This window comes from Ambystoma mexicanum, chromosome 13, assembly GCF_040938575.1.
Source record: "Ambystoma mexicanum isolate Mex_15411 chromosome 13, UKY_AmexF1_1, whole genome shotgun sequence".
NCBI lineage: Eukaryota > Metazoa > Chordata > Amphibia > Caudata > Ambystomatidae > Ambystoma > Ambystoma mexicanum.
The window spans coordinates 617587591-617614071 of NC_090938.1; the positions used below are offsets into that span (position 1 = coordinate 617587591).

Genomic DNA, 26481 nt, shown 5'->3' on the forward strand with positions numbered 1-26481 from the left:
GCACAATGTGATAGCCGCACCACCACGTCTCCCTGCAGCCTACACCACTAGGAACATTCGGGGAGGTTGCTCATTGATGTGGCCGGCTGCTTCATATTGATGTTCTTGGTTGGATTTCATTGGTCTTTGCTCGGGTTTCATGGAACGGGGTTGTTTTTGGTACTGTGACCATGCATCGTGTTACTGGTTAGTTGATATTGGATTTTGGTTCGATGGTTTCATTGGTACTTATTAATATCGAGATATTCACTATTCTGCATGCATTAGGACAGCATACATGTCATTTTACTGTTAAAATCAAGATGTAATGTTAAGCGACCCCCTTTAATCCTGCAACCCCTTTGCTTTTTTTCTGTTCCAGGGAAGGTTATGAGGTGTTCTTCAATGGACTGCATCAGAGCAATATCCCTTTGTTTATTTTCTCGGCTGGGATCGGGGACATCCTGGAGGAAATCATCCGGCAGGCCGGCGTTTTCCACGACAATGTTAACGTGGTTTCGAACTACATGGACTTCGATGAGAAGGTAAGTGAGGCGTGCGATCTTTTGAAACTGTTTCAGGAGCATGCAATGCAGTACAGTTCTACCGTATGATCTCAATGTGCTATCATACCCCGTCAGACTAACGTCCTGGCAAAGTGGTGCACATACATGCACCAGTTCAGACACCTATAAACGCACACAAATAAAAACAAGCATTAGCAATGCCAACAGTTTGGGTTTTTTGTGTAGGCATGGGAAAGGCACTTGTCAGGCACAGCCGTAGTGGTATTAACTACCCATTGTTAGTAGCAGGTGCAAAATGGTGCGGGTACCTGGGCATCGAATAGCAGTGCCTGGCAAAAGCTTAAAACGTATGACCAAGCCTAAAATGTTGGCTTTGCCAATGCTCGTTTTAAACAGGACTTCAGTGGCTTTGCCAATGCTTGTTTTAACAGTTCAGTGAAGGACACGCAGAGTGCTTATAAATCGAGCGGCTGAAGGCGGGCCTGGTAAGACATTGTATTACACCAGTAGCATGTTTACAACTCCAATAAGTGCCAAGCACAAGATTGCTCGTCCTAGGTGCATGGGGAAACCCATTAGGGCCATTTTTCCTGGCAGATAAGTGGTTAAGTCATTAACTCTCGGAAGAGTGCTTTGGTAAAAACCAGACAAGAACTTCAAGTGCAACGTTTAATGGTAAGGCTTGATTAAAGCAAGCTCAAAGAGTTCCCATGAGGAGGTGTTTCGGGCAGGCAGAGGTGGAAATGGCCATAGAGATTAGCATGGCCATGGGCAGGCAATGGGTGGGCACATAACCAAACAACACCTAGAGTCTGTGTGCCCCTCCTCATATGTCCTTCCTCCCCATCTGTACTCCAATGGAACAAGCAACACCTAAAAGCCCAAACTAAACAGACGGACGCTTGCACACAGCTGGATCAGCCTGTTTCGGCTGCAGTGTAATGCCATCGCCAGTTGCCTATCATAGGAGCTAAAAACCTCATTTCGCAAACCGACGCCTCCGTTCTTCGGGTGTGGTCCAAAGGATCATATGTATACCATGCTTCTGAAAGGAACACTTGATAGTTAATGTGCAGGGACGGCGTAGGAGCGTTTCAACCTTTTCATTGGAAGTGACTGCTTGTGACTGACAGAGAAGTTTAGTATCTTTTTGTAATTGGTCATTTAGGATTTCAGCTCAGCTGCTGGCTTTCCTTCTTTGCTCTGCTGCAGCAGAGGTCAGTGAACATCCCGAAGATAATCAGACATGCTGCTTTCAGGTTGTTAATGTTGGGAAGTGAATATACTTGGAGATTAATGAATCATCCATTGCAATTAGTATTAGGAAACTATAATCTATACATTAGACAGCTATGACAACCGCAATGTTCTTTACCTATGATTGCTGCACTGGGTTCAAGGCATAAACTGTCTGAGATCTCAAGCTGCCCCATGTCCGTTACCTCCACAGGCTTCATTTTTTCTTTGCATTCTGGTATTTGTAGTCCTGCATTCAATTTTAGAAAAAACGAAAACTACAGACTCGCATAGCAAAGAAGAAACCCAGCACTGGGTGGAATCTTCTCGGCTGACATTGGTTCACTTAATCTCAGCATGCAGAAGCTCTAGCTTCCCACATGTTTAACAAAGAATAGATGTGTCTGTGGCTTTCAGGATGAAAGGTAAACACTCATTTTCACAATTTAGTCAGTCTCCAAATACATTACTTGTTTCAGCCAGGTAAAACAGATCATTTTGCAAGACTTCGATCTATTCCTTTTAATACAATATTTGTGTGATCAGATACGTGCACCAGGGATACAAAACTGCAACCGCCGAAACAGCATATACCTTCCAAAACATTTCTATCTAGTTTTTCCACTGGTCTTTTGCATTTGAAACCCTTAAACTAAACTGCATGAATGCATTTCTGTTGTGCATATATGCAGGCGGGGTTCCCAAGCTGCAGGCGAGGGACCCCCGCACATCTTATGCCGGCCCTGGAGATGCTTTTTCTTGCAGGCACAGATCTATTACCCGGTCAGTGCTGGGTTAACATATTGTTGTTTAGACAGCTTCAATATTGGCTGTTTTAATTAACCACTTCCTAATGATGAATATTCAAGCACAGTGCATACAGAGGTTTCTGTGTAAAACGATCCTGTGATCTGATGCAGATGCAACTTCACTGGCATAGTACCCATCAGATTTTACAGACGTCCATGCATCCATCTGTGCTTCCATCACACCAACTGTGATTGCTTAGAGTTTGGGCACAGCGTACTAAACCAGCACAAACACCATCCAGGTTCAGTCAGTCAAATAACTTGTATTCGGCATAACAAGTACAAGCCCATATAAAACACACATTTCCATGTTCCTGGCTGGGCATGTACATGATAAAAGTATAGCCGACAAATACTAATCCCATAATGCATCCATACATACACCACAATTAAAATGTTATTCAACCGTTTCTGAAACGCATTTCCCGATTTATAAACGAAGAGGAAGAGACCAGACGCACAATCCTAATAAAAGAGCATTGTCTCGTCATTACAAACAGAAACCCTAAGATTCAATCTTTACAATTGAATCAAAAAGCAAGCTACGGGAAGAGCGTGCTCGCAGCCTCACAGAGTTGCCATAATCTGGAGTGTTTACCCGTGTGTGGGCACTGGCATCATGAGGGTATGCGCCTTCCCACACCACGCTCTCATGGGCCCTCATTCTTTGTATCCAAGCTCTGTGTATATAACACGGCATAGGCGACAGCATGGGGCGCTAGGGAATAGCTAAGCAAATGCAGAGCATCCCTTGTGGAGCGAATCCCAGGCGCCCTTATACTCGGTCTCCAGTAAATGCATCTTAATTAAAAAGACGCAGCACACATCAATACAAAATGTGTCGCGGTTTCACTCTCTGCCCACACAGCGGCCACTCCCCTTTCCCAGTATCGCTTCCCGCTCCATAATCTTGTGAAGGCTGCTAAGGGCAATATCCCCAGCCTGAAGTGGACAAACAATGACCTTTCAAAAGGGGTCAGACCCAGTCCCCGTTTTATGTAGAAGGTAATCTTGCCCCAGTTTTAGTCTAGTAGCTTTCTCCACCAGCTGTTCTTTGATCTAATAGGTGGGTGCTGGCCGTCTAGACTTAGTTTTTTTTTTTTTCGTTTTTGCTCTTGGCTCCCACCCCCTTTCCGAGTGCTTATGAAAAGTCGAACATCGAATAGATGGGAATCGTATTTTACTCGGGGAATGCAACAGATGTAAAAGTAATCCTAAGGAAAACGTTTCATGGTTGAAGAATGCGTATGCCATCTTTTTAAAAATGTGAACTTGCAACTTTCTTTTAAACGTTTGAGTTTTTGAACACAGCACGCATCCCATGGGTTGGCATTGCATAGGCAGACGGTGAGCATGCCTTCAGTGGTATATCCATCCATAGCAAAGTGCCTAAATGGACATCCCAACAGAGCGTTTGAGGTAGATACCTCTAGACTGTGTTTGACGGTGTGTATTTATTTATTTATTTATATTTATATAGCGCACAAGCAGCCCACGGGCATTGAGGTGCTGTTACTTGCAAGAAACTTAGTTACACAGGTACAGGCATAGTGGTGGTCGTTGATACATTATGAATACTACAGAATATCATGCTGGAGTTGAGACATTACAGTTGGTCATTGTGTTACAACTTATGCATTGGGTCATGTGGTGAGTATTCATGATAATGTGCGGGGCCTTATGTGAAGAGGATAGTTTATATATAGCTTTGCGTATATATAATATTGTATATAGTACAATATTTTCTTCTTAGAATAGGAAAATTGTAAACCACTTCCAGCTGGTAGCCAATGAAGGCTGGTAAGGCTAGTATAGTGTGTGTTTGTCTTTTGCCGGTCATTCTGTCTGCTAACCTCTGAATTGCTTGGCTTCTATATTTCTACCAGTATATCTCTTTGTCATATCAATGTTTGGAAAGCATTGGAGACTCTGTGTAACACCTCATGCAATAGGACGGCACTGGTGGTTGCTGATCACAACACCATGTGTCCTGATGACAGCCCACAGGGAATGACTGCTAAGTCAGTCATTGAAGCCTTATTGAACATCAGCACCAGAGGTAGCTCCTGTGAGGGAGTTGTGCCTGACTCAGGCAGCATCTCTATGCTCAATAGTGGTCAGACTCAGTGGAAGCAGGGTGAAGTGACTTGTAGTTGGTCACTCACCTGTCACGATGGTGATCTGAGAGGGAGACATTCTAGAACCCTCACAAGTTTGATTGGCGCACTTAGTGAGCCACAAAGAAGGCAGCGGGACCTTTTGATGTCAAACGTATTCGTTAAATCCCAGATCATAAGTGAATGGTCTGGGTCTTGCTAAGTTTTAGGACTAGGTAAGGTAAACTATTCAGAGGATCTTGACGGGTCTAGAAAGACTGCCATTGAGTTTCTCATGAATAGTCATAACATTGGAGCCGTGCTCTTGGTTTCCGGAAAGGAGGCCAGAGGAATCTGTGTCTCTCCCTGCACTGTCCCAGACCCTCCCTTCCAATGGCTTCATTAGGAATGGCCTAGAGTCCTCTCAACTGACTCCACAACTGGGTGAGGTGGGAACTTTGCTGAGGCAATTCTCCCCCATGTTTCCTGTAATTCCAGGCCTAGGATTGGTGTGAGCGAGACGTCACTGAAGTTATTGGGCCTACACGCAATAGCTGTTGTGGTGGTTCAGAACAGATTGGATCTGACATTCAGTTGGAGATCAGTGAACTGTTAGACCATTTATTTATTTATTTTCTTGTATAAGTAACAGGAAAGATGCAGAGAAGGTCAAGAATTAGCCAGTGGGGTGATTGAGCCTTTGTACACTGCGGGTACCTCTGGTTTCATATTCTGCATGGATTTTAGAGCTCTGGATGCTGTCGCCATGACAGGTGTTCACACACTGCCAAATATAACCGAATTGGGGGAGCAGCTAAGTACTACCCAGTACATTAGCATTATTGATCTCTCTGCAGGGTTTTGCAAAATATCCCTGTCAGTACATGCCAGGGAGGAGACTGCAGTTTCAACAACTACAGAACTTCTGAGTTGGAGACTGCACCTGCCACTTTCCACAAGGTGATCAAATATGTTCTGAATGGGACAGATGATTTCTGCACCATCTCTCTGGATGAGATAGCAGTTTTCAGCCCTACTTGGGGAGGAATATATAAGACATTTGAGGATTGAGTTGCAGGGCCTTCACCAGGCCTACCTTTCTATGAAGGCAACCAAGTGCCAGATTGGATTGGACTCAGTGGCTGACCTTGAGCATGAAGTTGGTGTACGTGGAGGCAAGACTCAACCACTTCTCAGTGAAGTACAGACTGTACGGAAGTGGGCAACCCTCACTACCCAAAGCCAAGTGAGGACTGTACTAGGCCTCACTGGAAATTACAGGAAATGTGTGGCCAACTATGGCCATATAGCTGACCCCCTGACTGCCCTTATAGCTTCCAGAAGGCCTGAACTAGTTTCATGGACTATTGAGTGTGAGAAGGCCTTCCAGTGCCTGAAGGGTTCCTTTTTCCAGGGCCCCGTTCTCAGGGCACCTGACGTTAAGAGACCATTAACTGTGCAAGCGGATGCATATGACACTCGGATAAGAGCAAAACTATCACAGCTTGATGACAAAGATGAGGAACTACCTATATGTTGCATCATCTGTCAGTTTAGGAGCAGAGAACTCAGGTGGTCACATGCGGAAAATGAATGTTTTTCCATTCTATGGAGCCATAGGAAGATGAGGTCCTACCTCCATGGGACTCGCGTGACTGTGTATACTGACCCTGTGCCTTTTGAAGTGGTTGATGGACACTAATGGAGAGAATCCAAAGTTGGCCACAAGTCTGCAAGACTTGGCCAGGTCCCAAACATTGCTTCGCTGATGAGCTGCCAAACTCCGATAACCGACTGCAACAGGAGACCCGTCCATGGGAAATAATACTATGAAAAGAATACAGGCTACCCCTCCCTTTTACACCTGTAGGTATGAGTGAAGTGCACACCACTGCTGCAGACACCTTGAATTAGTCTGTATTTTTCATAAAGCGGATCATCACTTTTTGTTAACAGTAAAAAACGATTTTATTAGTCATCATACACTATAAAAAAAACTATATTCAGGCTTGGCACTACAAAATAAACCACATTTGTTGTATGCATTCAGTTTTGAGCCACTTCGAAACACCACATATTAATATTCATATGGTGCTTGATAGCAAGCTCTTTGACCGTGCGGTAAGGTTGTGAGGAGTTAGTAAACAGTGACTTTATGTATTCTTCTTTCAAAACATATTACAAGTCGAAACTGTTGTTGTTTATAAGTCTTTACGGTTGTTAATGTAGCTCTTCTCATGCTTTCCTCAGGACTTTAAATTTCAGGGGGATGTCTTCTTATCCAAAAAGGAGGGACCCTTGGGGTTATTTACACTAAAAATAATATAAATTATGACATTTAATAAAAGGGGGTGTATCTGCATATGTTTGATTCATCAAACGTATTATGGTTGCCACTCATACCTGTACTTGGGCTTTTGGTGTATTGGGCTGTGTTTCTTTTTTTGTAGTGTCTCGTGTACACAAGTGTAGCTATTTGGAATGGATTTAGGTCCTCTTCATTGATTTTCATCTCTTGATGGCGCTGTGTCTCACGTCATCTGACTGTTTCTGTAATAAAATGAGAACTATTTTCTCATTATCTGCTGCATAAACTGACAGACTGGCTTGAAAACCCTCACTATTGTCGGGCCGTGACATGCTTGTTTGATATACAGAGGCTCTGACATATCAACTAAAGATTTCTTAAAGGTTTCTATTGGCAAAATGCTGGTGTCTGTGTAAAACAGCTCGGTTGCTAAGCAACCGCTGTTGTGTTCTATGCTGTAGCACAGGAAAATGGCTGATCGATTGGCGGCTTAAGCGTATGGGTCTGCTGCGATCATTTCTTTGTGTGCGCTCAGCTATTTAGCAGTTGGTATGGAGGGAGCTGCTACTTACTTGTGTCCCTTTGCTGATCATAAGCCAGGTGGCGTCTACCTTTGTTCACGAGTATGGCGCATGCGTACTCGCGCTTGGGGGCTTTCTTCTTATTGCTGGTTTCCAATTGGATACACTATGTAGTCATGGCAACTAGGCGTCATGATGCTTGGCGAGGTTGCTGTGGATACGCCAAGCATGCTAGCTTCTATTCAGCCACAACAAGGAGGGCGGAGGCAACGGAACTCTGAGTCCCTTTAGCTAATCACTGGCATCATGGTTACATCGGGCCCTTGGAGAACATTGGTACATAGTTTGCAAAAACACTAATGTTTGATTATTGCAATCTTTTTCACATTTCATTCTGTCTAAAAAGTTTGAGTGGCGCGCATGCGTTTTCATTGTGAGAGCGCAAAATAATGATTGGACATTGAAAAGCTAATCCTGGACTGATTGTCACCATAGTTAAGATTGCAACATTCATGTTGGTCTGTCAAACATACATTGTGGTCACAACATATGACAAATTGTACAAATAGATCTCTTGGCTTCACATGGAGCACGTACATACATTATTAATTATATCAGCATATATAACAGGAGGCTACTGTTTAGCAGAAATATGGGATCGCAGTCTACGTTAGAAAAAATATAAATTAAATTGGCTCAGGAAAGTACTCGCAACATTGGTTTCCCATCATTTGCTTTTCACAAAATAACACCACCTTTTATTTTTTTCCCCACACTCGTCTTTGGTATTTCTGAGAATTTCTATTGTGATATACTACTGCGTCTCCGGTCCGATACACACATCCATATGCAGAAAGTTTTGGTTTGTCTGATTTTCTTGGCTAAACTGCTGAGTAGGGGTGAAACATATATGTTGTGACTCAAGACTCGAGGAACTAACATAACCAGGGGGAACCTATTGTGTAGAGTGCCGGGGACCAATCTTTTTTTAGAAAAACAGGTTCCACTCAATTGCGACATTGAGGCCATTTTTCACTGTGTCTAAACTGTGAATCCATTTTTGCTCTAGTTTTCTAAGAGCCAGATCTCGATCTCCTCCTCTTGGTTGGCTGTTTACAGTCTGTATGATGAACCAGCGTAGTTCTGTATGTTGGTGTTTCTTTTTTCTGAAATGTGCCACCATGGGTTTGTCTTCGATTAGGTTTTTTTAGGCACAATCTGTGCTCGCAGATGCACTGTCTGATCTCTCGTTTACTTTTACCAATGTATAGTAGGCCACACGGACACTTTCTGCTGTATATGCTCCACTTTGTCAAACAGCTTGTGAAAGTCTTGTATTTCCATACAAGTCCGTTCATAGTAATCTCTTTCAGATCTTGTGTTAAACTACAGACCAAGCATTTCCTGCACCTGTAGTGTCCTACTACTGGTGGCAAATTCCACAGATTGAATTGTGGGTTCTGTCTGATTGTGTGAAGTCAAAATCTGAAAGACGGACTAGTCCAGACGTATCCACAATCAGACAGAACCCACAACTCAATCTGTGGAATTTGCCACCAGTAGTAGGACACTACAGGTGCAGGAGTGGGGGCCGGTTTCTGGCCATGCCTGGGCCGCTTTGGAAAAAAAGAATTAGAAAAAAAAAATCATTATTATTTTTCAAAAAGCCTTTCATCCTTTTTAGGTCGATAAATGAGTACCAACACGGGTTGGGTGATATTGTAGGCATAATTGTTCTATAAAAAGAGCTTAAGCGTAAGTGCTATACAGTAACATATCATTTGGCCTTGGAAGTCTGCTTGGATTCACAGTAATTTAGTGTACTTAGGAACAAAGCTATTTGATGCCACTTACTGTTTTGTCAAGGGGGTGAAAGGTCGTGTTTTATCGCTTCCGGGATTTCACTTTGGGATGGGGTCCAATGACATCACTTCTGGTGATGTCTTCAAAGGTCAAGGGTCGTGAGGCAAGGGGTGGGCTACTTTTTTTTGGGTGACCAGGCCTATTTCTTGTCCCAGTCCGACCCTGTGTATGGGTGACGTTCATCAAAACCGGCTTCCCTGCGTCTGGTCCACGCTAGAGGAGTACTGCTTCAATGTGAGTGGAGGCAGAGTGACTGGAGACTGCTGGAGGGTCTGTGCAGTCTGTCATTGCTTGCATTTGTTTTTTCCCATTCAAAATTGCTGTGGTCGGCGGAGCCAAGGCGGAGTGGGGGCAGAGTGACTGTGTGACCGTGTGCAAAGGTGCACGGTCCGGTCTGCTGTGGTGATCTGTTCGCCTCCAGCGCGCTGCTGATAGACTCTGGAGTGGCTACAGCTAACTGCAAATCCGGAGTCAGAAGTGACAACGGACAGGAGGCATCAGGTGAACATGCAGCAGGACGCAGCCACCGACATTGAAGTGCAACCAGTCACGTCACCACAACAGCGAGAGAAAGACACAGGTACTGTAAACACCCGTAGGGTGAGTGAGCACGCAAGTACATCGCATGAAAGGGAGGGGAATTCTAAGCCTGCTGCATGGCAATGTAACGATCTCGAGCATCCCGACAAATTAGTTTTGCTGGAAGACACAGATGGAAGCACTTATGACAATTCAGGTATGCTTTGAACACCATGAGCAACAAGAGAACCAGCTAGGTCAGCATGAAAGGATGCTGCAGATGCCGCAGCGCCCTCCCCGCCCCCGCTTAACATGGAAGTGACAGTAACGGCGCGCACTGCTAATTACATAGACATAGACATGGTAATAGCAAGTGGGCTGGCGTCTAATGCCTCGACCCCTAAATTCAATCTGCCTTCAGTGCAAGACACATCCGCCTCTAACAAAAATGTACCTGCCCAAGGGGAATCTTCTGGAGGGTCCGTCAAGCATTCCGACAGCACCATGGAAAGTGTAGCTGAAGGAAAGGATCCAGAGCTAGCCCCTGTAACCATACAGAATCACATAAAGGAGCAATCGCGAGGCAAAACACAAGGGGAGAAGAACGCTGGGGACATCACAGGCGAAGGAATAGACCTAAATGAAGATACCAATGACTACCACCCGGACCAGGCTGCACCATGAGAAAGGAGGAAAATAACATTGCCCTACACAAGCAGATCTAAACCATAGTCGCACAGACCTTATTCCAACGAAGCAAATTGGGTGAAATCACTGCCTCAAATGAGCATATGATCCTTTCAAAACCCAGAAAACTGGTGTAGAACTCCCTTTCAGTCAGCAAGATTCACGGGGAACTACCAGCCCCTTAAGGTTACCCAGGGCAAAACTGGAGCCAAGAGTCTCACTCCAACATTACACCTGGTAACAAAGGCCTGGAAATCAATGTCACTAAACCTGGACAATGACCTGAGTGGTCGTAGATTTTACTTCTGGGAAAAACAACTAGAAAATGGGGGGTAAACCCAGCAGAGACTTCGACAACAAACTTGACAAAAACAATGAGTAAGCAAACAACTAAATTGACTCAAAGTTACGTTTCCGACCAATTAATGTTGGAAACCTCTTTAGTCGTAGAGACGGCAGAAAACCATCACCTTAAAAAGCAGCAGGTAACCTTACAAGGGCAAGACAGACAGAGGAGCCCTGTGGGACAACCAAACAAATCTCTCAACATCCAACAAACCGTGCTCTGGGACAGCAAGACTGGTTGTGGGTGTTGTCTACCAAATAGGACAGGCTGATGTAGATCCGAAAAAATACCTCACCCAAATCTCGGGGATACCGAGAGAACCTACCAGTACAGACCCCCCCCGCCCCCAGTGGTAATAAAAAACAAGAGTCAAGGGGGATGAATGACAAACTCCCAGCTCAAACACCATATAAGGATGCAGCAAGCAACGTAACAAGTCAAATAGACTCTACAAAAGGGCACTCAAGGGAGACTGATTTCTTGATCATCTCAACCTTAACAACAGTACTAGCCCTATTCATGAAGCTCTACGAGCAAATGGGAGAGCAGTTGAAAGACTAGACCACATTGCTAGCAATGCTCCATTCCAAAATGGTGTAAGTGAAGGGCTTTGTGACAGGGATCCAAAACAACATGGACAACAGTTCAGCCTAAGTGATGAGTCTACTTCACACCATCCGAGATCCTACAATTAAAGAAAAACTAACAAGGAGAATGTCAAGAGGATTTGAGTTAGCAGAGATGCAACATACAGGTGGTGCGACACCAATACCGAAAACAGCTAAATCGACACAGACCGGATCATTTAACCGAAATGTCAAATCTGCAGAAACTCGGACAGCTCAAAGGAATCCAACGACCCCAAGCCAGAGGCCACGGACACCTGCAAAAGTGAACCTGCAGAAGGAAAAGGGGCCCCTTAAAACATCTAATAAGGAGGGGAACAAAAATACCCCGGATTTTGAAGAAATAACAAGGGACCCCACAGAAATAACACCAACGAAAACGCAGGTGGGGATAACAACCCAGGACGATGTGACCAACGGCAATACAGAAAAGGATCTGATTACCAACCAACCCCCCAAATTATGTGAAATCTTTGTAATGGGAAAAATTATGCACAAAGAAACGCAGCAGCCCACTCCCGTCTGATGGAAAAAAACAGATGGCCAAGACTCAAACAAAAAGAGGGGAGGCTGTAAATAGACCCCTAGACAAGAAACCAAAGAATCAACCAATGACCAGGATAAGAAATTCCGATGGAAGTACAACGTTTATCAAAAACATTGATGTACCAAAATCTAACAGTGGGAGCTCAAAAACCACTGTCACTCTAGTAAACAAACATCAGACAACCAGGGGCTAATTGATACCTTGGACAAAAAGACGCGGCAATGGCTGAGCTATTAGATCTATCAACATACACTCTCTCGAGTCCAGAGGAGGAGGATGACGAAATGTCCGAGATCCAAGATCCGACCTACGAATCTGCATCTTCGGAAAGTAGTCAGGAACGAACAAAAGTCGACAAACCTAATTGGACCAAGAGGCCGGTAGGCCCCAAAGACGACGGTATCGGGTAATAATATCCCTATATATATATGGTCGCCGTATATAATGTCACTGGTAAAAGGTTGTGGCAACAATATTTAGGTAACCATATATATAGGGACAGGGGCAGCAGGGGTTGCAGGGGTGTTCCCTGCTCCCCATGAAAAATAAAAAAGGGTTTGGAGGTTGCGGGGGTGTCCCTGCATGTTTCATGTAATAAAATCCCCACACAAACAGCCATTTTTCGGCGATATTTTTGAGGGGACATTATTACATGGAACCAAGACGACAAACCTAATTGGACCAAGAGGCCGGTAGGCCCCAAACTTGTCGAACAAAAGGAGAGGCAAGGCCCAGTAGACAATATCACAGCAAAAGATACCAGGATCCCGCAGAAACCTTTGGCCGAGCATGATCTCCCCTTACACAACCGGAACCCTAAAATAGATTGTACAGTGGGGCAAGCTGACCAAGACATACAAAGCAGGATGCCAACCAAAGTAAAATATCGATTGGTAGAAAATAGACCAGTTAACAGGAACAACCAATATGTGATTTCTCCATTGAGACTAGTCAAACCAAGGAGTAGACATGACTAACACAACAATCCTCAAAGCAAGAGAGAACATCAACTGCAAGAGACAACCGGAAGATTGTACAACAACTACCAAAAGGATCCACCCCTTACCCTGATATTAGAAAGACTGATCCCCTTAAAGGATGGTTTAGTCCTAAATAGGGCAAATGTAATTGGGCTCTTTCACCACGTGCCAGTCCTGAGATTCCTATCATCAAACAATCTAAGAATAATAGAATTTCTGGATGAAGAAATCCAGCTTGGGAGGGAGACAACAGTAGAAAACGACAAGCACAAGCTAGTAAACAGACTGGTCACAAAACAAGCTGGGGCACAAACGGATCAAATTTCAGGACAAATGAGAAGGGGCCTAATGACCACAAAGGAGGAGAGGAGAATTGGAAATGGCTGGCAGGCTCGCTGGCTGGAAAGATAGGCAAGCCATACTGTCAAGACGCCCCGGAGAGGAAAAAGCTCAAATTGGCTAGCTGGAATACGAGGGGGTTCTCTCACCTGTTCAACAACGAAGATCCAACAGGGGAGAACACAATGTAATTTCTGATGTTTGAAAATCTGCTTAGAATCACATGATGTGCATAGTCCGACATCCAGTGGTCACTGCACAGTATTGGATCTTGTTTTTTGAAAGTCGAAAAGGGGACGTCGACATAGGCGTATCTGTAATACTATCCCTATAGTGACGTGTAGTGTACCCAAAATCCCTCACGCGTCGAGGTACCTCAGATTGTTTTTTTCCGCCCAGAATCTGGTCGCCTTATGCGGAGCTCGTAAGAGAAATTGCCACTTACCATTTATTCGACCCTTGGTCGATTTGTCAGTTATTATTAACTTAACCACCTCCAGCCCTCTTTCGACGGCCATCCAACTTCCCCGCCGAGTCAAGATCTTCGACGGCGTTGGTTTCGACAGAGGTGTTCCTATCGGCGGCCTACACAGTAGGGAGAGTGGGGGTTGGGTGGACATTTCTGTTTTCTTTTAGAATGCCTTTCTTTGTCTCCTCCCCCCCCCCTTTCCTTCTGGGTCGTTATCACTGGTTACGTCCTCACTTATTTAGAGGACTCCTTTTAGATTTTGCCCACGTTGTAACGGCAAATTTCTGTTGAAGGATAAGCATAAGCGGTGCAGCCGTTGCTTACCCCTCGACCACAACGAGGCTGGGTGCGCGGCCTGTAAACTCCTTCGTCCAAAAACTTTGAAGGAACACAGGGTCAAGAGGTGGGCAGCCTACGGCATGTCGAAGACGGATTCCTCACCCGTGGCTGCTTCCGCCGAGTGTGACGAAGGGTTTAGTGATACCGCTACCTCCGGAACTGAGGTTGTTGACCTCTCATTGGACGCTCTTGCTCCACCGCATCTGTCCCCGTCCCCGAAAAGCTCAGCTCCGGCACTACTTATGAGGACGTACACCCCGGCAACACTGGCGCACACAAAAGAGTCACTAAGCACACAAACCACGACCATTCATCAAGTAAATCAAAGAAGGCCTCTGCGCCAACGGAGATGCCCAAACCGGCAGCCTCTGCCGACCGCAAGGGCCGGCAGCCCTCCCTGCAGCCGCATGCGTGCCTAGCGACTGGGCCATCTTCAACTAAGGGTGCTACCACCAAAACATCTGTCAAAACGCCTCGGAAGAGGACATCCAACGACGGAAAGGTTCCGGCACCGCCAAAAAATATCCACGACCAGCACTCGACAGAGAGGATAGACGTCGAAAGCATAGCTAGGATAGTCTCCAAGGACTCGCAGAGACTGGTGGTGAAGGAGTCGCCAAAACCTGCTCAGAAAGTCAGGGAGACGCTGAAATCTACAGAGGGTACGCCTGAACTTCCCCGCATGTCGAAGGGAAAACCCAGAGATACGTCCCCATCGGCCTGCCCAAGAGAAGGTTTTTCAGAGGGCGACGGGGGCATATACTCCACACTATGGGAAAGATCTCGACGCCTAGAGGAGGAGGAGCAACCCTTTCCTCCACTAGACCGTTCAGGGTTATCCCACTGGACTAGGGAAAGATTTGAATCATGTATGGACAGGATAGATAGGTTTGTGTCCCTGAAGACCCTAGATCTAAATTCCCAAGACTTTTTGACCCACTTGAGGAAGAAATAGATAATATGACCTCACTGAAGAGGATCCACATTTTCAGGAAGAAGAAGAATTCCTAAATACTGAGGACTTACAAGAGCCTGTAGGGGACTTTGAAGAAGACCCAGACATTTGTGAACCACAGCTCTGGCAGTCTCCAGGGGCGTCTACAGACCCTGATGTTTTAGACCTGCCCTCTCCTCAGACCACACCGGTCAGAGATCCTTCACCTGTGGACGAACAACCCACATTTAATGCAATGCTACGCAAGGCAGCAGCACATTTTGAAATTGATACGGGGGAAACTACCCCAGAAGTAGACTTTGTTGAAAAAATAATCAAGAAAAAGCCACCTGCGAGCCAAGCCATACCCCTCCTCGCCTCAATCAAGAGACGCCTTGTTCCCTCTCTATCTACACCTGCATTAGTTACAGGTGTTAATCCAAGAATTGAGAAGCTTTTTAGCCCCTCACCTTCTGATCCCTTGTATATTAGGGGGCATTCCATACCTGATTCCCTGGTACTAACCACCATGAGGAAAAGGGCGGGGGTTCCGCTATCTACTAGCGAAACACCCCCGGACAAAGAGGGGAAGAAGCTTTATGCCTTGGGGAAGAGGATTACATCCTGAGCAGCTTTTGACACGCGTATTGCCAACAACACAACTCTTTTGGCTAGCTACACCGATGCCCAATGGGGACTGTTGCGTGAAGGCCTACAAGAGGTCCCTGAGCCCTTGCGAACCCGCTTATTAACCACTGTGACAGAAGGTACTCGAGTAAACCAGAACCTCATCAAAAACACATTAGATGCTGCGTAGACGGCTGGCCATTCCCTAGTCCAGGGCGTACTTCTTAAGCGACATGCTTGGCTCAGAAACTCAGGTTTCAAGCCAGAAACACAGGCGTTCCTCATCAACAAACCCCTTGAAGACTCAAACTTGTTTGGTAAGGCGGTTGATGACTCACTGGAGACAGCTAAGAAGGAACAAGAGACATTAAAAACCCTGGACTATATCACGAGACCTCCGAATAAGCGAGGCAATGGCAACAGGCGCTTTTTTCGTGGCCAACGACAAAATCAGCAGCAATACACCTCAGCCAGCAACTGGTCTTCCCCTCATGGAACCAGTGGACAGTATGCTCAAAGAGGACAACGTCGTGGCAAGGGAAGAGGCCGTGGCCCCACTCCCAGAGGCTCCCCGGCTACCACCACCAAATGACCCGAAAGTTCGGGTCCCCTCTCATGCATCTCCGGTCGGGGGCCGGTTAACATCTTTTCTGCAAGCATGGGAGGGAATTACCACAGACCGTTGGGTACTGTCAACAATAGCCCACGGTTACTGCATCGAATTCAGTCGGTCCCCAACATTCAGACCCCCAAGGGAAAGACGTCTATCTCCAGAACACCTCTCCATCCTTCTTCAGGAAGTCGAAATGCTGCTGGAAAAAAAGAGCCATAGAGGTCGTGCCTCTATCACAGGTAAAGGAGGGTATTTATTCAGTGTACTTCCTTGTATCCAAAAAGGATCTAACCATGCGCCCTGTATTAGATCTGCGCCCAGCGAACAAATTTGTAAAACCTCAAACATTTTGTATGGTGACTTTGCAGGAGGTAATCCCCCTGCTCTTCCAGGGGGATTACATGGCAACACTGGACATGAAAGATGCATACTTTCATATTTCAGTGTTGCCAGCGCACAAAAAATACTTCAGGTTCATGATAGAAGGCAAACACTATCATTTCAAAATGCTACCCTTCGGCATAGCTTCAGCGCCAAGGGTATTCACGAAGGTAGTGGCAGCGGCACACCTGCGCAGGTTGTCCATTCCGGTCCATCCTTAACTCGACGACTGGCTCATAACCGGGGATTCTTACAAAACCGTTTCTCAAATACCCAAAAGACTGTAGAACTCTTGTTTCACCTGGGTGTCAGGGTCCGGCTTGAACGAATTCCACAGGAATTGATGCTGGCCCCACAGACCCTCACTAGGAGTTCACCTCTCAACCCTAAAGTAAAGTTGAGCTGAGAACCCCAAGAAAGGGAAAGGGGAATTTGGATAAAATAACAACGGAGACACTGCAGCCCTGCAACCGTCTGGTAGGCTCTGGTATCTGTAGTAAACAAATACACTTAGTTACTTATACATTAGTGTAGACTTCTTATCTTAAATTATTTTGGAAACAACTCTAACTTCTTTACCTCTTAAACCTCTGTTTAAGACTTAGAGGTTAATTATCTGCATGGAGTATAGAACAATTGTAGTACTTTAGAGCATATTGTCACTAGCCATTCAAGTCTCTTTAGAATCCTAAGTAATGACTCTTGCAAGCAGTTCACTGACTTAGATATTCTTGTTTGCTCCTTAAGAACATTAAACTCTATGAGATTTGAGTTTTAAATGCTTTTAAAAACAATGCAGTCTTTTCTAATGAAGTATTGAATAACCTTTGCGTGAAGGTTACTTAAATGAAACTCGTTAACTTTCTTGAATGCTGCTGCTCCTGCTTCTGCGTGTGAATCTTTCCTTTTTACAAGTGCAAACGTTTTGGGATGAACACGCAAATTCACAAGGCGTGAAAATTGTCCTCGCGCTGAAAAAATCACACGTGCACCGTATTAAAGAGAAAACACGTACACGCGCTAAAAGCACACGCGCACCTTAAATAATTCACGTACGCGTGTAAAACGTGCACGCGATTAAAAATCACATGAGCACCGTATTAAAGAGAAAACACGTACACGCGCTAAAAGCACACGCGCACCTTAAATAATTCACGTACGTGTGTAAAACATGCACGCGATAAAAAATCACACGCGACGTAAAATGGACTTGCGCTCTATCGCAACCAAACACCAGCTGTCGTACGCAACGTCACTCATGCGAAAATTGTACACGCGCTAAAAAGAACTTGCGCTCTGTAAAAATGGGCTCGCGCTCTATCGCTCTGCATACCCGCGCGCTCCCATAACAACGTTGCTGAAGTCACGAGGCCTCGCGCGTGCGCTAAACAGTCTTGAAACACTTTCCATGTAATTTATAACCTTAAAACCTGCGCGCACAGTCTTTACACTTGTCTGCTTACTGTATTTAAACTGTAAACTTCTCTGTTAATTTTAAACTTCTTAACACTTTAACTTCTTATTAGAAAAGTGGAAATTCTCTGTGAAAATCTTTAAGCTTTAAAAAGAACGATCCCACCTGAGGTCTTCTTGTTCACTCTGGCTCAGCAAACGATTCTCTTACTTCTCTGGTACATCTTCTGAACTCTGAAAGGCCTTACTTAAGGAGCTTAACGAATGTACAACCAGCCACTGAATTTCTTTGGATGAAAGGCAGTTTAGAATCTTGCTCACCTCCCCAGAATCCAGCCCATTGTCCTTTCAGCCAATCAGACAAACCAAACATAGCATTGTTCCTTAAACCAATCAAATTAAGTTTCTTTCTCTCCATCTTAACTTGGGCTACCATAATGTTAATTCTATGTACATACTCTTTCAGATCACTACTCTAGCCAGCCCTGACAGTACCCCCCTCTTCAAAGCCCTGTCCCAGGGCCTGGCTTAGTAGGGAATTTTCTGTGAAATTGTCTTACCAATTGAGGGGCATGCACATCTGTCTGATCTTCCCAAGATATTTCTTCAGGCCCATATCCCTTCCAATCAATTAGATACTGCAAGGTACCTCTAACAAACCTGGAATCTAAAGTTTCCTTAACTTCAAACTCTTCTTCATTTTCCTCTGTAAAAACTGCTGGTGGTGGTTTTCCTAATCTAGTTCCTAACACATAAGGTTTCACTAAACTGACATGAAATGTAGGATGACTTTTAATACTGGGGGGTAATTTCAATCTGATTGCCACTGGATTGATTATTTTTTCAATTTCAAATGGACCAATAAATCCCGGACTAAATTTATTTCTTCCCTTTAGACGTAGATTTTTTGTGGACAACCAAACTTTTTGACCCACCTGATAATGTGGTGCATTTTGATGTTTTCTATCAGCAAAGGTCTTGAACCTTAATTTACTTTTCTTCAAAACCTCCTTAGCTTTCACTAAAACATCTCTAATACAAGTCAAACGATGCTCAACCTCAGGATTGGAATACTCAGATGGTAACACTTATTTCAAAAAACGCGGATGAAAACCAAAATTACTGTAAAAAGGAGAATAACTAGTAGAATCCTTGACAGAGTTATTATAACTAAACTCTGCCAACCAAAGAAGATCTACCCAGCTCTTTTTTTCCTGCCAAAAAGATATAATATATTTCTCTGATTCCTGATTTATTCGTTCTGTCTGGCCATTGGTTTGTGGATGATAACCTGAAGAAAGTTTTATCTCAATCCCCAACCCTTTACAGAAAGCTTGCCAAAACTTAGAAATTAATTGAGACCCTCGATCTGATACAATTTGTGTTGGCAATCCATGCAGTCGCACCACTTCTTGCAAAAAAACTCTTTGCCAGATTCCTTGCAGAGGCCTCACCTTTCATGGGAATTAAATGCCCAGTTTTGGTCAATAAATCCACAACTACTAATACTGTAGTGTAACCTTGATCTTTAGGAAGATCTACAATATAATCCATAGAGATGGTAAACCAAGGGCTAGGGGGTACTGGTAATGGATTAAGTAATCCAAATGGTTTTCCTCCTCCGGACTTCACTCGAGCACAGACTTCACATGTTTTCACATAGTCTTCTATATCTTGTTTCATCTCTTTCCAGCAGAACTTCCTTTCCACCAATTCAATGGTTTTGCAAATTCCAGGATGACCCACCAACTCAGATTCATGACATTCTTGCATAATTTCTTTTTGTAGTTCTTTACTTGGAAGGTACATTTTAGAATTGACACATGGGAATCCATTAATTAAATGTCTTTCGGAATCTTCCACTAGCCAAGATTGCATCGCCTCCTCCGGTAATTCCCTTCAAATTTTCTCAAGAAACAAATTCTCTTTCTTAGTAGTGCTTAAAATAAATCTATCTCCTGCAATCACAGGCTCTGGTAATAAATGATTTTCTACTTCTTCTGAAGAACCTTGTCGAGATAAAGCATCCGCTTTACCGTTAAACCGCCCTGGTTTGAATGTTATCACAAAATCGTATTCCGAGAAGAAAAGCGACCACCTAAGTTGTCGCGGTGATAAATGTTCGAGCAGATTTCAAAAACAGAAGATTCCTATGGTCGGTTAAAACAGCGTAAATCTTGCTCCTAACAGATAATGCCTCCATTCTTGAAATGCTTTCTTAATCGCCAGGAGTTCTCTATCCGTAATCGTGTAGTTCATCTCGGCTGGAAGCAACTTCTTGGATAGATATGCCACAGGATGCAATTGCCCAGTTTCAGGATGCCTTTGAGAAAGTACTGCTCCAATTGCAATATTAGAAGCATCTGCTTCTACAAAAAATGGTTGGGAAAGATCTGGGTGCAATAAGATTGGACCTGATGTAAAACAATTCTTCAGTTTTTTAAAAGCCTGATCAGCTTCATCCTTCCACTCAAATTTCATTCCTTTCTTCAATAATTTGGTGATAGGAGAAACAGTTTGAGAGAAATCTTTAATGAATCGCCTGTAAAAGTTCACAAAACCCAGGAAACTTTGAATATCCTTGACACAAGTTGGAATTGGGCATTGTTCTACTGCTTTAATTTTCTTCATGTCCATTTCCAAACCCTTAGGAGAAATAATAAAGCCCAAAAATTCCACTTCCAAGGTATGGAATTGGCTCTTTTCTAACTTGGCAAATAATTTATTCTCCCTTAGTCGTTGTAAAACCTTCTTTCTTCATGTTGCAGTAGATCCTTAGAATAAATGAGAATGTCATCAATGTAAACTACCACAAAAATGTCAATAAATCTCTCAAAACTTCATTTAGAAAAAATTGAAAGGCTGCGGGGGCGTTGCACAATCCGAATGGCATTACTTGATATTTGAAAATACCAAATTTTGTTCGGAATGCCGTTTTCCATTCATCACCTTGACGTACCTGCACCAAATGGTATGCACCACGAAGATCTAATTTAGTAAACAATGAAGCTCCTTGAATCTGGTCCAACATTACAGAGATTAAAGTGAGTGGATATCTATTTTTTATGGTTATCTTATTCAAAGCCCTATAACCTATACATGTTCGTAAAGTACCTTCTTTCTTTGGAACATAAAATAGTGGAGAAGCTGCTGGTGACTGCGAGTGTCTGATGAGCCCCTTAGTCAGATTTTCTTGGATGTAATCTTTCAAATGCTGATTCTCTTTCTCAGTTAAGGCATAAATGCGACTGCAAGGAATGTGGGCTCCTGGTTCTAAATCAATCTTACAATCGTATTCTCGATGAGGAGACAATTCATTAGCTTCCTTTTCACTAAACACATCATTAAATTCTTGATAACACTCTGGTAATTCTCCAATTACTGCCCCTATAGAGTGTTCTATGGCTCCCAATTTCAACAAGCCTTCCACAACTTCTTCCGAACAACTATGAGAAACATCTTCAACTTCTTGCTTACAACAGTTTGTAACAAAAAGAAGAATCCAATTTCACAACCATCCTACCCCAATCAATTTGAGGGTTATGGTAAGTCAACCAAGGCATTCCCAAAATTATCTTCAACTGTGGAGTATCTATTAACTCAAACACAATTTCCTCCCAGTGTCCTCCAATCTCCATCCCCAGTGGAATGGTTTCATGTGTAATTAAACCAGATGTAAGTTGAGACCCATCCACTGCGCTCACTTGCTCTGGTATATTTTTTACAATGTAAGGCACATTCATTTCTTTAACAACTTTCCAATCCATGAAGTTACCAGTGGCTCCAGAATCTATCGCTACAGGACCACTTCCCTTAAGTTCCTCTTTAATATACAAGGATACATTCAATGTAATATGTGGTACCGCAGCTTGGATAGTATTTGCCACTTGTTGGTTTCTGGAACTGCTAGTAGATGAAGAGGTCTTTGGACACCAAGGGCAATTTCCAACAAATGTCCTGATCTACCACAATATAAACATAATTTGTTCTGTCTTCGCCTATCCTTCTCCTCCTTAGTTAAAGGACCTCTCACCTTATTTACTCTCTCTGCATTCCCAGTTCTCAATTCTTTATTTACCAACTCAAATCTTCCTTTATCTACTCTAGGGAAAATTCTGGGTTGCTCAACTCCTCCTTTTTCGCTCAGCCTTGCGTTCTCCTAATCTATAATCAATTTGTATGACTAGATCAATTAACTCTTCACATGTAGCGGGTCTATTCACTATTGTAGCTAAAACATCTTTTAACTCCTCTCTCAAACCTCTATAAAACAAAGATGATTGCTTCAGTTCTGGCCAATTGCTCTCTATTATTAAAGATCTAAATTGTGTGATGTAAGACACTAAATCTTTAGTTCCCTGTTTTAATTCTAATAGTTCTCCATCAACTTCTTGAGATAACTGTCGTCTATCAAACATTTTTCTAAATTCTAACTTAAAAGCAAACAAGTTCTTCAGTATGGGATTCTCTTGACCAACTAATAACACATACCAAGTCGCCGCCTCACCAGTAAGGTAAGACAGCATAAAAGCTATTTTAGCAGCATCTGTATTAAAAGCTTCAGGTCTACAAAGGAAATGAAGCTCACACTGCGTAAGAAAAATGTGGCATTTCTTGGCATCTCCACCAAAACGCTCTGGAGGTGCTAAAGGAACTGGACTTATAGGTACCTTTAAGCTCTCCCTACTTCTCTCCTTAAAACTAGTTCCTTCACCCACATCTTCTCTTATTGACACTGGGTATTCTCTACTAGGGCTCTCTGAAACTCTAGTCTCCAAAGAAATGTCCTCACCCCTACGGGTAACCTTTGAATTTAATTCTTCAAACTTGACTTGTAGTTCCTGGTTCTCTTTTCGTACTGCCCTCATCTCCTCCTTTAACTCTGAAAACATGTCCCTAATGGAACTTGCTAATGCTTCTGTGGGATCCATATCAGCTCAGGTGGAAAAAATTATTGTGGGCCTTTCATCCTGTCAGGGTCCGGCTTGAACAAATTCCACAGGAGCTGATGCTGGCCCCGCAGACCCTCACTAGGAGTTCACCTCTCAACCCTAAAGTAAAGCTGAACTGAGAACCCCAAGAAGGGGAAAGGGAAAGGGGAATTTGGATAAAATAACAACGGAGACACTGCAGCCCTGCAACCGTCTGGTAGGCTCTGGTATCTGTAGTAAACAAATACACTTAGTTACTTATACATTAGTGCAGACTTCCTATCTTAAATTATTTTGGAAACAACTCTAACTTCTTTACCTCTTAAACCTCTGTTTAAGACTTAGAGGTTAATTATCTGCATGGAGTATAGAACAATTGTAGTACTTTAGAGCATATTGTCACTAGCCATTCAAGTCTCTTTAGAATCCTAAGTAATGACTCTTGCAAGCAGTTCACTGACTTAGATATTCTTGTTTGCTCCTTAAGAACATTAAACTCTGAGATTTGAGTTTTAAATGCTTTTAAAAACAATGCAGTCTTTTCTAATGAAGTATTGAATTCCTTTTGCGTGAAGGTTACTTAAATGAAACTTGTTAACTTTCTTGAATGCTGCTGCTCCTGCTTCTGCGTGTGAATCTTTCCTTTTTACAAGTGCGAACGTTTTGGGATGAACACGCAAATTCACAAGGCGTGAAAATTGTCCTTGCGCTGAAAAAATCACACACCCACCGTATTAAAGAGAAAACAGTACACGCGCTAAAAGCACACGTGCACCTTAAATAATTCACGTATGCGTGTAAAACGTGCACGCGATAAAAAATCACACCTGCACCATAATAAAGTGAAAACACGTACACGCGCTAAAAGCACACGCGCACCTTAACTAATTCACGTACGCGTGTAAAACATGCACGCTATAAAAAATCACACGCGACGTAAAATGGACTCACGCTCTATCTCATCCAAACACCAGCTGTCGTACGCAACGTCACTCACGCGAAAATTGTACACGCGCTAAAAACAACTTGCGCTCTGTAAAAATGGGCTTGCGCTCTATCGCTCTGCATACCCGCGTGCTCCCTAACGACGTTGCTGAAGTCACGAGGCCTGGCGCGCGCGCGCGCTACACAGTCTTGAAACACTTTCCATGTAATTTAGAACCTTAAAACATGCGCACACAGTCTTTACACTTGTCTGCTTACTGTATTTAAACTGTAAACTTCTCTCAGTTAATTTTAAACTTCTTAACACTTTAACTTCTTATTAGAAAAGTGGAAATTCTCTGTGAAAATCTTTAAGCTTTAAAAAGAACGATCCCACCTGAGGTGGTCTTGTTCACTCTGGCTCAGCAAACGATTGTCTTACTTCTCTGGTAAATCTTCTGAACTCTGAAAGGCCTTACTTAAGGAGCTTAACAAATGTACAACCAGCCACTGAATTTCTTTGGATGAAAGGCAGTTTAGAATCTTGCGCACCTCCCCAGAATCCAGCCCATTATCCTTTCAGCCAATCAGACAAACCAAACATAGCATTGTTCCTTAAACCAATCAAAATTCTTTCTCTCCATCTTAACTTGGGCTACCACAATGTTAATTCTATGTACATACTCTTTCAGGTCACTACTCTAGCCAGCCCTGACACTGGGCTTCTCCATCAACGAGAAGAAGTCCAGCCTGGACCACAGCCAAGTCAAGCAAATTCCTAGGGGCTCTAATTCGAACAAAGGACGGCCTCGTCTTCCCCCTCCAACGAGAGGGTCCAAAACATGCTGTTTCAGATCCCTCAATATGTAGCCGGTCGAGAGGTGATAGTACGCAAAGCCATGCGGCTGCTAGGAATGATGGCTTCATGTATTTACATGGTTCCACACGCGTGCCTGCGCATGCGCCCTATGCAAGAGTGGCTCAACGGCCAGTGGGCAATGGGACGATCTAGTGGTTGTCTTGCAAGCCTTGGTTCTCTCGCTGCGGTGGTGGTGGTCGAGGGAAAACCTCGTGTTGGGAAAATCCTTCGCCACCCCCACAGTGGACGCCACTCTAACCACAGACGCATCCCTCACAGGATGGGGGGGGCTCACCTGTCCCATAAGACTGCACACGGAGTTTGGACTCCAAGTGTGGCATCCAAAGACATAAACCTGCTGGAATTGTTGGCGGTCTTCAAAGCACTGAAGGCTTTCCAGACACACCTACAAGGAAAGATAGTGCTGATCCTCATGGACAGCACCACGGCCATGTACTACCTGAACAAGCAAGGGGGCACCCGCTCTGCAGGATTGTCCAAGCTGTCCCAAAACATCTGGAAGTGGGCTCTCAAATACATGTTCCTATTGTCTCAACATGTACCAGGGTAACTGAGTCTTCTGGCAGACGGACTCAGCAGAGACTTCCCTCTACCAGCAGAGTACGAATGGCGATTACACAAAGACATCGTCTCCAATGTTTTCGCAGAATGGGGCTTCCCAGAGATCGACCTGTTCGCAACTCTGGAGAACACCCAGTGCCAAGATTACGCCTCCAGGTATCCCCAGAACCGCTTCAAGGGGAACGGTCTATGGATAACATGGTCAGGGAAATTTGTCTATGCTTCCCCCCCGACCCACCGACTCCCCTTCTCTACAAGATAGTGCACAAGATGCACCAGGAACCTGTTACCATGATATTGGCGGCCCCCATGTGGGCTCGCCAACCCTGGTTCGCTCATCTGATGGAGATGTCACTGTCTCCTCCAGTGAAACTACCCTGCCCTTACAACAAGTTGTCACAGGACAGGGGCCAAACGTTGCATCCATGCCCACAGACCCTGAACTTGGCAGCCTGGCTCCTGAGGTCATAGAATTTGGACACTTGCAACTCCCTCGGAGATGCATGGACATTCTCAGAGAAGCAAGGAAACCGAACACTTGTTACTGCTACTCTAGTAAGTGGAAACGGTGTGTCATCTGGTGTACCTCAAAGAGCATCAACCCTGTTGACTGCTCTCCCACACATATTGTTCTATACCTGACTCACTTGCTGGATTCAGGGTTAGTCTTTAATTCTATTAAAGTTCACCTTGCTGCACTCTCCGCCTACACTACGTCTCAACATAAGGTATCATGGTGGAAGGTTCCAGTTATTTAAGCCTTCATGGAGGGAGTGAAAAGAATTCACCCTCCTATATCTAACCCAGCTCCCCGATGGGACCTGAACATTGTGTTAACCAGGCTGATGGGCTCCCCCCTTCGAGCCCATGCATAAAGTAACCCTTAAGGATCTCACTCTTAAGACTGCTTTCTTAATAGCTATCACCTCCATTAGGAGAGTTGAGTGAACTACAAGCGCTCTCTATCTTAGATCCCTTTGTAACAGTTCACAAAGATAAGGTGGGGCTACGCACACACCCTAGGTT

The 26481-nt window shown here is 44.1% G+C and overlaps 1 protein-coding gene across 1 annotated transcript in view; it reads left to right on the forward strand.

Moving 5' to 3' along the window:
* The window catches only part of NT5C3B (5'-nucleotidase, cytosolic IIIB), a 197050-nt gene that overhangs the window by 143959 nt on the left and 26610 nt on the right, over positions 1-26481 (forward strand). The window contains exon 7 of the mRNA XM_069634503.1: positions 362-524. Within this exon, the coding sequence (XP_069490604.1) occupies positions 362-524 (163 nt within the window). The remainder of the gene's footprint in view (positions 1-361; positions 525-26481) is intronic.